Raw genomic sequence first — 12,236 nt, 5'->3', positions numbered from 1 at the left:
CATACAATCAGTAAGAATCCAACTACTAACATGGCCAAGACCAAAGAGCTGTCCAAAGACACTAGAGACAAAATTGTACACCTCCACAAGGCTGGAAAGGGCTACGGGGAAATTGCCAAGCAGCTTGGTGAAAAAAGGTCCACTGTTGGAGCAATCATTAGAAAATGGAAGAAGCTAAACATGACTGTCAATCTCCCTCGGACTGGGGCTCCATGCAAGATATCACCTCGTGGGGTCTCAATGATCCTAAGAAAGGTGAGAAATCAGCCCAGAACTACAGGAGGAGCTGGTCAATGACCTGAAAAGAGCTGGGACCACCGTTTCCAAGGTTACTGTTGGTAATACACTAAGGCGTCATGGTTTGAAATCATGCATGGCACGGAAGGTTCCCCTGCTTAAACCAGCACATGTCCAGGCCCGACTTAAGTTTGCCAATGACCATTTGGATGATCCAGAGGAGTCATGGGAGAAAGTCATGTGGTCAGATGAGACCAAAATAGAACTTTTGGTCATAATTCCACTAAACGTGTTTGGAGGAAGAAGAATGATGAGTACCATCCAAGAACACCATCCCTACTGTGAAGCATGGGGTGGTAGCATCATGCTTTGGGGTGTTTTTCTGCACATGGGACAGGGCGACTGCACTGTATTAAGGAGAGGATGACCGGGGCCATGTATTGCGAGATTTTGGGGAACAACCTCCTTCCCTCAGTTAGAGCATTGAAGATGGGTCGAGGCTGGGTCTTCCAACATGACAATGACCGAAGCACACAGCCAGGATAACCAAGGAGTGGCTCTGTAAGAAGCATATCAAGGTTCTGGCGTGGCCTAGCCAGTCTCAGACCTAAACCCAATAGAGAATCTTTGGAGGAGCTCAAACTCCGTGTTTCTCAGCGACAGGCCAGAAACCTGACTGATCTAGAGAAGATCTGTGTGGAGGTGGGCCAAAATCCCTCCTGCAGTGTGTGCAAACCTGGTGAAAAACTACAGGAAACGTTTGACCTCTGTAATTGCAAACAAAGGCTACTGTACCAAATATTAACATTGATTTTCTCAGGTGTTCAAATACTTATTTGCAGCTGTATCATACAAATAAATAGTTAAAAATCATACATTGTGATTTCTGGATTTTTTTTAGATTATGTCTCTCACAGTGGACATGCACCTACGATGACAATTTCAGACCCCTCCATGATTTCTAAGTGGGAGAACTTGCAAAATAGCAGGGTGTTCAAATACTTATTTTCCTCACTGTATATATATCACATATTATATCAGTGTTATTTTAGTATCATTCAAATACTATTGTAGTTTTTGAATTGATTTTTCTTTATATTTTCTGCTTTCATGTTCATTTTAAAGTTTTAGCAATTTTGTATCTTTGTCATTATTTCATTAGTTTTTATATGTCTATATAGATATTATTTTTATTTCAGTTTTAGTTATGAGAAATGTTGTCTTGTTAACTATTAACATGTTATTCCTTTTTTTTAATAGAAATTTCAAGATTAAGCAATGCTACACAAGTCGTAGCACTTCATCACTGACCAAACCCAATCACAAAACACCTCCTCCCAGTATCGCTATGCCACGAGCATTGTAAGTGTCAGCGCATAAACACACACACACACAAACAATCATTCAGTCCAGTCCGCAGGAGCTCAGTGCCCTGCACGTGAGGCCATCCATTTCCTCTCCCTTGGATTTTAATAAAACTATCTCACTGATATCCTTTTGCTGTAAAACCAGCCATCCCTGATCACTAAAAGGCTTGGCCTATAGCAGGTTTCTGTTATTTATTTTCATTTCAAGCCAATCTGAAAACATTGTGGTTTCTGAGCAGAGCTGTGAGACGTGTGGTTATTTACTTTGGCTGTTAGTAGAAATGATCTTGCATAATGTTTTTACATAATTCATATTCATATTATGCAGCAGGTAGTGTCATGTTATAATTGGAACTGTAAGGCTGTACAGTAGATACACTCAGCAGCAAAATGTTTCCTTGCCAGACAGTCAAAACTGTAATATATATCCTCACAAATCTAAATGACTAAACTACTAAAGAGAGCTCAAACCCGTTATGACAGCAACTGTTCGTGCTTGACATGCCATAAAGAAGCCAGCCGTATGAATAGCCAGCTAGCGTAGCCCTGGAGATCTGAATTGAGTTTGGTGCCAGTTATACATAAGACTGTCTAACTGAATGACTCAGAGGGCTCTTCCAGTCACTTTGTAAATCACATGGCGCATCTGATGCACTCCTCAGTGACCTCTTCAGTCTGGAGCAAGACCAACGAAAAGCCAGTGTATCACAGAGCGACTAGCATCCCTACCTTAACATACAGCTGCTGGAACTCATCCAGGTTGAGTCGGCCACTGGGGCAATCCTTCAGGAAGCCTTTGTACCACTGTTTGAGTTCATGTTCATTAAATTCTGTGTTCTTCACCAGGTCCTCCATTACCTCAGGGGTCAGCTTGCTGTTCTGTTTCCCCATGGTGTCTGCAAGGCACAGAAATCAAAATAGCTGTGATCTCACTCTGCCTGGAGCTGTAGTTCATTTTAACTGCGTGAACTGTATAAACTGTATAAAGGTTGTTCTACAAAACTGAGGCCGTTTGTGTCCCTCCCATATACTACCATTCAAAAGGTTGGGGTTGGTAAGTTTTTAGAAGTTTCTTATGCTGACCAAGTCTGCATTTATAGTCAAAAATGCAGTAAGTATTATTATTTTAAGATGCAATTTATCCCTGTGATGGCAAAGTTTAATTTTCAGCATCATTACTCCGGTCTTCGGTGTCACGTGATCCTTTAGAAATCATTCTAATAAGCTGATTTGGTGCTCAAAAACATTTCTTATCATCAATGTTGAAACCAGTTGTGCTGATTAATATCTGTATGGAAACTGTGATACTTTTTTCAGGATTCTCTGATTAATAGAAATTTCAAGTGGCACTTTTGATCAGTTTAAACTAGGGTTACAAAAAGGTGGAAAATTTCCAGTAAATTTCGGAAACATTCCAGAATTGTTTTCAACCCTAGTTTATTCATCCTTACTGAATAAATTATACATTTCTCTCAAAAAATACAAAAGATTTACTGACCCCAAACTTTAGTATAAGTATAAACACTTTTGTATTCATAAACCCAGACAGAACATTTAAAACCTTACAAAACTCACATTCACTTCCCACATCATAATCACCTTCAAAATCAAACATGAAAAGGAATCCGTTTCACAGAATGGACCATACATTTGTTTAAATAAGTGCCAGCTCAAGAAGGGGTCCTTTTATAGCTAAGTCTGGATTCATGGATTCATTCTTTATATTAAATATCCTATGGAGCAGCGGTTCTCAATTCCAGTCCTCGCGTACCCCCGCTCTGCACATTTTGTATGTTTCTCTTATTGCTTCAGACGTTTGTTCTATTCAACAGCAGGCAGCAGTGCAGCACAAATCTGTGAATGAATGTTCCGAAGTGAAGTAAACTTCAACGGATTTCCCCTGCTCAGGGAGGAGGGAGCAATGTACACTGTGTTGGGATCATGTCAATCGGAACGCAGTTCATGCACGGAGCTCACTTCTAACAAGCTGATGATCTGAATCAGGTGTGTTAACAAAGAGAGACATGCAAAATATGCAGAGCAGGGGTACGCAAGGACTGGAATTGAGAACCGCTGCTATGGAGTATACAGTACTGTACATATATAGGTGCATCTCAATAAATTAGAATGTTGTGGAAAAGTTCATTTATTTCAGTAATTCAACTAAAATTGTGAAACTTGTGTATTAAATAAATTCAATGCACACAGACTGAAGTAGTTTAAGTCTTTGGTTCTTTTAATTGTGATGATTTTGGTTCACATTTAACAAAACCCCACCAATTCTCAACAAATTAGAATACTTCATAAGACCAATAAAAAAAAACATTTTTAGTGAATTGTTGGCCTTCTGGAAAGTATGTTCATGTACTGTATAATGTACTCAATACTTGGTAGGGGCTCCTTTTGCTTTAATTACTGCCTCAATTCGGCGTGGCATGGAGGTGATCAGTTTGTGGCACTGCTGAAGTGGTATGGAAGCCCAGGTTTCTTTGACAGTGGCCTTCAGCTCATCTGCATTTTTTGGTCTCTTGTTTCTCATTTTCCTCTTGACAATACCCCATAGATTCTCTATGGGGTTCAGGTCTGGTGAGTTTGCTGGCCAGTCAAGCACACCAACACCATGGTCATTTAACCAACTTTTGGTGCTTTTGGCAGTGTGGGCAGGTGCCAAATCCTGCTGGAAAATGAAATCAGCATCTTTAAAAAGCTGGTCAGCAGAAGGAAGCATGAAGTGCTCCAAAATATCTTGGTAAACGGGTGCAGTGACTTTGGTTTTCAAAAAACACAATGGACCAACACCAGCAGATGACATTGCACCCCAAATCATCACAGACTGTGGAAACTTAACACTGGACTTCAAGCAACTTCTTCTCCTTAGACCAGGTAAGACGCCTCTGACGTTGTCTGTGGTTCAGGAGTGGCTTAACAAGAGGAATACGACAACTGTAGCCAAATTCCTTGACACGTCTGTGTGTGGTGGCTCTTGATGCCTTGACCCCAGCCTCAGTCCATTCCTTGTGAAGTTCACCCAAATTCTTGAATCGATTTTGCTTGACAATCCTCACAAAGCTGCGGTTCTCTCGGTTGGTTGTGCATCTTTTTCTTCCACACTTTTTCTTTCCACTCAACTTTCTGTTAACATGCTTGGATACAGCACTCTGTGAACAGCCAGCTTCTTTAGCAGTGAATGTTTGTTGCTTACCCTCCTTGTGAAGGGTGTCAATGATTGTCTTCTGGACAACTGTCAGATCAGCAGTCTTCCCCATGATTGTGTAGCCTAGTGAACCAAACTGAGAGACCATTTTGAAGGCTCAGGAAACCTTTGCAGGTGTTTTGATTTGATTAGCTGATTGGCATGTCACCATATTCTAATTTGTTGAGATAGTGAATTGGTGGGTTTTTGTTAAATGTGAGCCAAAATCATCACAATTAAAAGAACCAAAGACTTAAACTACTTCAGTCTGTGTGCATTGAATTTATTTAATACACGAGTTTCACAATTTGAGTTGAATTACTGAAATAAATTAACTTTTCCACGACATTCTAATTTAATGAGATGCACCTGTATACTGTCAAAGTACTACACAAATTGAATTGAATTTGATAAAATGGGATATTAAGCTAAGCGTACAAATACTAATATGCTAAAGGTACATTGCAAGCAGAAATACTCATTTCATAATTAATATCATGGCTAAAATTAAACTAAGCAAGCCGTGCAGTTGAATAAATATGATGGCTTGAGTGAGTCATTGTGGATTATATCGTTTCATGCTGGCTGATTACATTTAAAGGAGGCTTAGATCAGTGGGACAAACACACCAAAAGTCTGGAGCTTCTAGTGCAGTGTTTTTCTTGAAAGATCCCATCATTTTCATTAACACAAAGCCATTCACACAGTTATCTTAGCACAGGGAAAATGAAAAAGCACCTAGAGAATATTCCAGAATAAACTGCGTCAATAAATAATCCCTCACTAGGCATGAGAGCATTCTCATAAGAAATCCCCTATTTCAGCTTATAATTATTATTATAAATTTGTCTGTCTCCCTTTGGAGGATGAGCAGTGTTTTATCCTGCCCACATGCTTATAAGAGTGGCCCCTAGCACCTTTCCCCCTAGATGGCTGTCACACACAGTGTGTGTGCGTTACTGTCAGGGAAATGGGTTAATTAAACAAAGCATCATTCGCATAATTACCAAAAGGTCATCACATCCTATGCTTCAACGTGACATTTAAATTTTTTTGCAAATTGAAAAAGCCCATCCTTCTGTTACATTAATAAAGGATACAATGAAAGCAAAGAGAGAGATGTAAAGCATGCTGCGGATGAAATGCTGAGTAATTCTGCTGCTTTTTAATTTCTTCACCGCTACTAAATCATAGAGATGAGCTCTCATCACATTCATAGAGGCTCACGTAAACACTCGATGAGAACATTGTGCTTCAAAGTTCATTACAATTAATTTTCAGTCTGAGACTGACAAACGAGCAGCGATGCTGACGATAATGAGTACTAATTTAGTTTCCCACACAACTGCATTTTATTTTCAATCAAATGGCTGAGTAAAAGACATACATCTTGACTGTTCTCTAAAGACAGGGATGCAGAAAATACTACTAAATTAACATTTACACATTTTAACATGGTGAAAATGAAGCCACCAAGCCCGGATTGTGAGCCGGTGTGCTTTTAAAGGCAGGAGCATAACCCGTCTTAAGCTGCAGACTGCATCGGAGGCCCAAGTCCTTGGGGAATACCTCTCTTTATGAGGGATCCACCCATGAGAAAAAAAGCACAGCATAGCAAATTCAGAGTGCTAAAAACAGCTGCCCTGAAACTGACTATGAATCAGCGATAATGCATTGCCATATAGCTTGTTCCCATTCTGTGAATGTGATTTATGATACCAAACTAATTAGATGATCAGCATCATTCCTAATTGAATCTTCATCCAGCTGATCCCTCCAACGTCAATGATTTACACGATTTCTGTCAAGTCACAAAATTGAAGGTTCAAATGATCCAATAATTGGTCAACAGGATTGGTGGAAACGTTTTGTTCTCTTCATTCCACTGATTTACAATATTTCTACCAACTGAAGATGGAATAGTTTACTCATAAATTAAAATTCAATCATCATTTACTGGTGTCATGTGAACATGTGATTTTCTTCTGAAATTTCAGTCGCACACAAAGCTATCTTTTGGGATTTTTTCTCCCCTTTTTGGAGTTTTACAGTCCCGGGTAACATCCATATTTTCACTGTATAGAAAAGAACAGGTCAGAATGTTCATTCTTGAAGGATAGTTCACTCAAAATTGAAACTCCTGTCATTGTTTACACACCCTCCTGTATAACTTTCTCTCTTTTCTGTGGAACATAAAAGAAAATATTTTGAGACAGTTTGTCACAGTGTTTTTATTCATAAAATGGAGGTCAATGGTAACCAAAATAGTTTGGATACCAAAATATCTTCATTTTGTTTCCCACAAAAGAAAGAACGTGATTTAGGTTTGGAACAACATGAGGGTGAGCAAATGTTGACAGAACAATCATTCTTGGGTGAATTATCCCTTTAAATTTAGACGGCCATCTAAGCTCTCCAAATTTAAACTTACTGTCCATAAACTCTCTAGAGAGGAATTTCCATGTGCTATAGCAATGAGAAACAACTACAGAAATTACAAATGCAATACTAATTTCCAGTTTTACGAGTATGCATGAGAATCTTTTGTCTCAGGGCTGTGAAAATTGTCCAAAACTAAGACTCATTTCAAAACCTTAAAAAATGTATTCCAACATTTAGGATTTAATTTGCCCAGTATAAATAATAATAAGATGCAAAAAATGAGATATTGCTACTTGTTGCATCATTCTAGATTAACAAAAAATGTAGTGTAAAGGTCTGAAATTTTTCGTTTTTTTCGTATTCGTCATCCTTTCCTATCAAAATACTTGTTACGGATGTGAAAACGCAGAAAATTCGAACCTGATCCCAATTTTTTTATGATGGACGAAAGTTTCGGAGGCAGTGTGTAAACATGATTGACACAACGTGAGGTCGTATTTATTTTTTAACGTGCGAAAAATTCAGACTAAAATTTTGGACTCTGTTTGCAATGACCTTAAGATTGAACAATAAGGTCTATCTGATCTACTGATACTGTTGTCACTGCAGGCTATAAAAGGAACTGAAGAGCCTGTCTACCTAAAAAGCAATAGTCCACTCCATTTTCCATTTAGGCTGCATCAGTGCTATTTCTGCTGCAACAGGAGAGCAGAGAGAATACTCTGTCCCCTGTGACTATACCGCGCAGGTTGAATCAATCTCTTAAAATGATTTTGCCTTTTCACGCGACACTGCTATTATGCAGATAGATTAAACTGATCTTTGGCATACACTCGGACTAGCAGTGGTTCATCCAAAGAAGCAGTGGCGCGGTGGAGCACACAGCATATTCTGATCTGTGTGTATATGTTGAGCTCATTTTATGTTTGAGCCACAGAAAATGCTGTGTTATGATCAACACAACAATGTGTTATGTTGTACAAGCATTTGTGTCATCTAAGAACCGACTAGTAGGCATTATGATGACTATGCAAACTGAGCCCTGTCCAGAGATCAAAAGGCGTTTTAAACCCAGAGTCGACTCATCACAACAGTGTTCCCATCCACACAAGCCTGACAGATTATGTCACATGTGAATTTAGCCAGCCAAATGATTTAGCACATCCAGCTTATTCAGACAGTCACATTATATAACAAGCATTTCAATTATTTCATTATGTTACAGTATGACCTTGAGAGTGTAAGATTGTAGGTAATTGATTATAGGAAAAACATGCTTAAAATTTCACTACACTATCATTTCTGCTCTGTCACCCTTGTACATTATGCATAGATTATGCAGTGTATAAGAAGCTGTATAGCAGTGAGGACAGTTGGCCAAGTACTAAGTCATTTTAAAATTTTAACTATAAAACAGCAGTATCACAGCATTATGATATCCTCCTAATTGAAAAATCCTGAAGTAATCTTGTTGGAATTTATTGCTGGAAGTGATATTAATGGGAAATTATACCTATAGGATTCCATCATAACACAAAACAAAAACTAGATATTTAGAACAAACAGTACAATTGCCCCCTAGGACATCAAAATGAATGTAAAGGAAATGTTCAGGATTTCAAAGCTCCTTTTTAGGGTTTCTTTAACTGTACAGAAGCAAAATTCTGATTATGACACAATAACGAAATAGGACATAAGAATCAAAGAATGATTCTTAAGATTCTGTATTCTTTTAGAATCCTTTCACGCTGTTTGAAAATTACAATACAATTCCAAAAAGAATCAAGTTCACATTCATTTGGGTTTTTTGACTCCCTAATCTGTCAAAAGCATAAAAAATAAATTATATGCACCGCGGCCAAATACATTTCTCACCTAGCCCTAGAATGACACACAGTAGATAGACACAGCTGTCTCAGACGTGCACACCTGGGGGCATTGTCAACTAATGTCCATTTATTTGACAAGGCAAGCTCAAATTTTTTGACTTCAACTTTACTACTGTGTCCTCTGGTACCCCTTTGGATGTTTTTAACTCATAATGGCAGTGGTAAAATCACAACACAGTATATTACTAACAGTCCATTTAATTAATCTTCACACAATAAAGTGGATTAATAGAGTGAGGGGTTTGTCTATACAAAAGTATTCTCAAATATCATAATTATACACATTTCATCCTCTGAGATGAATCAATGCATTGCAATGCTGCAGGTAGGCTAGATGAACCAGCTCAACCATCGTCGCGTCAATCCTTAACGACTTTCTAAAGGTTTCTTATTCCAGCGAAAACACATAGGCTACTCATTGAGGGACTTACCGATACGGAGAGCCAAAAGGAGGTCTGACGATTCCTGCTTCGGGCGACTGTAAAAGGTAAACGCGATGGAAGTGCTCACTAATCAGCTGACAGCTGCGGTGAGGTTTCTTTGGGGTGAAAGGGAGAGACGCAGCGATTACTGCAGCGAGGACAGTCCACGCGTAGCGCTCGAGGTGATGTGACGCTATAGATGTACAATAGAGCTCAGCGTCGGTCTGTGTTCATCACTACCAACCTATCTCGTGTTTTCACAGTGCTCCGCGAGCTCTGCTGTGGTGTGTGCTCTTTTGAGTGTGCGCAAATTGTGCCTCTTCTCGCTCTGACCGAACTCAGAGAGAGCAATGATAGAAAATGACATCAGCAAGTCAGCTTGATGTGAAAGTCTTGGAGATCCAGGCATTCCGTCTTTTTTATTTCTAGTAGCCTATTTAATTATTTTATTTTTTTTTTTGTTTTTCATTTTATTATTATTATTTCTATTATTATTCATTTATTTATTTATTTTAATTAGCCAATGTGTTACTAATACAATTGCTTTCAATGGGTCTGTATTTGAAAAAGAATTTCTAAAGGAAAATAAAAATAGTTAAGAGCACGGATATACACACGTCAAATAGGCCAGTCTTTATTCTGAAATGGAAATGTAATAGTGATAAACAATCACAGTTTTTATTCCTGTTGGTGAAACGTTCATATGGAAAACGGGCTAACAGCAATCTTACGCTGTTGCTATGGTTACCTTAGACTCTGCAAAATTTCGCGCGTTAATTTAAGGCGAGACACTGCAGGTGAATAGGGTAAAAAAATAAAAATAATAGTTATCGCCTTACTTACCCAGCTGATTGATTACATTGATAATTGCAAACATTTTTTGTATTACAAGTTTTCTAAAATGTTAGGTTTAGATATGCAAATAAGTCATTATTTAATTAAATTTGCATACATTTCTAGTACAAAAATCTAAACACTGGATGATGTCAGTTTCAAAATTCTTGTTTAATTTTTTGGACAAATTAGAGTTAAAAGTTTTTACAGAGGGAATTTTGGGTATCTTATTTTTGTCACTCCATAATTCAGAAAATGCTTAGAACGGACAGAATATTTTCATCATTTTGGGGGGATTAAAATGTTGTATAGCTATAATCAAGCAAATTATATATGAACAAATCCTTCTGTAAAAACCTTCAGGATATAGACAGGAATGAAAACGTAAAGTTTGGTGTGTGTAAGTGCTACTGAAGTGGAGATTTATGGCTCAGTGTAGGAGAAAAAAACTAATTTTGAGAAACGGCCTTTAAAAATATGTATTGTAATTGAAATCTATTGACACAGATAGATAAAGTGCTAGAAAAGAAACACTTAACAGTGTCTTTTGGATGTTTTCTTTTCACTAGTCTGAAAAAAAAGCAAAAAGCCCAAAATCTCAAACTCGAAAGGTGCATGAAAAGTTTTTGCCTGCACCCTTAAAAGGTAAAATATGAGACCTAATTAATTGTGCTCTTTTGTAGTTTCAGAAACGTTTTAAAACCTTGCTGAAAGGATTTACTTGTAGGCTATATATGCGAAACAAAGGTAGGCCTATGTTTATGTGTCAATGTAGCCTACTAAAAACAGAAACGTTTTTCCTTAGCATTTTTGAAATGCTTTGCATATAGACAACATCGTTGTCAAAACACTTCCTGTTCACACAGATTTGCGAAAATGACTAAAAACACTGTATTATACATGCCAGGCCAGTAGTTAGAAATGTTACTTTGTAAAGAAACACAACGCGCCTGCGCACATACTGAACACGTATATGCACGTCATTTCACAAATTCACGTTTTTTGTAGTTTACACAGAGATGATACGGTATTCATTTCAAAAACTCACACCTTGAAATCCTTTTTTAAAAGTTCGCATTTTCAGGACACTGAAAATGCAGAACATTTTCAGGAAATGTTGTCAGGTAAATGAACAACCAAAACACATAAAAGGTTTTCATTTTTTAGTTGAAAGCGGTGTCATGTAAATACCCCCCAAAACTGCTTCAACTTAACATAGACTATTTTTGGCATCAACTTAATTCTTAAATGTAAAAAAGTTTTAAAACATTATATCATGAAAAATGTGTCAGAAATTTGAGTAGAGTTACTTCAGATTGAAAATGATTAATGTTTAACTGTGTGTTACAACAGATGAAACATTAGTCATTAACAGAATGTATTATGAGGCGTGTCTGTTTTATATCTAAGCTTTCATTTGTTACACCAGAGATATAACAAAGAATGCAAATTGTGCCAACCAGCCCCATTCTCCCCTTCAATTTAATGTACAATAACATTGACCCTACCACAGTTATTTCACATCTGAACCTAGCGATGACACTGATCTATTTTTCATCATTATTACAGGACAGGCACTGTATCTGGGGACAAATATGAGAAATTGATCTTTTTCTCTAGGATGTGGGTTCTTTCTGGGTTTCTTCGAAATGACATGTGGCATATGGTTCTTAATCACTTGTGGTCTGACAGTAGAGTCCCATGACAGTTTGTCCCTTTAAGTTGTTTGCTTACCTTTTCCACCTACCCAACAGCAGAGTAATGGACGATGTGAAGAAGTCGAAAAGTTACGAGGCAGTTAGCAGATTTTCCACTCTTTCAGCTACATCTACAGGGTGTTGTTTGTCATTTGCACATTTGTTGAAGTCAGCACCACGGTTAAAGATTTTCTCCCAATGCAGGCATCAATAAG

General features: G+C 37.9%; 1 protein-coding gene across 1 annotated transcript in view; it reads right to left on the bottom strand.

Moving 5' to 3' along the window:
• Nucleotides 1-9,831, bottom strand: part of vsnl1a (visinin-like 1a) — a 31,383-nt gene extending 21,552 nt beyond the window's left edge. Inside the window, exons 1-2 of the mRNA XM_058755009.1 lie at nucleotides 9,500-9,831; nucleotides 2,334-2,500 (exon numbers count right to left, since the gene is read on the bottom strand). Coding sequence (XP_058610992.1) covers nucleotides 2,334-2,495 — 162 coding nt within the window. The 5' untranslated portion in view covers nucleotides 2,496-2,500; nucleotides 9,500-9,831. The remainder of the gene's footprint in view (nucleotides 1-2,333; nucleotides 2,501-9,499) is intronic.
• Between the last annotated feature and the right edge of the window lie 2,405 nt (nucleotides 9,832-12,236).

Source organism: Onychostoma macrolepis, chromosome 20, assembly GCF_012432095.1.
Source record: "Onychostoma macrolepis isolate SWU-2019 chromosome 20, ASM1243209v1, whole genome shotgun sequence".
In the NCBI taxonomy this organism is placed as follows: Eukaryota; Metazoa; Chordata; class Actinopteri; order Cypriniformes; family Cyprinidae; genus Onychostoma; species Onychostoma macrolepis.
Note: the sequence above shows the minus strand (reverse complement) of the source record. Positions and strands in the feature narration are given on the sequence as shown.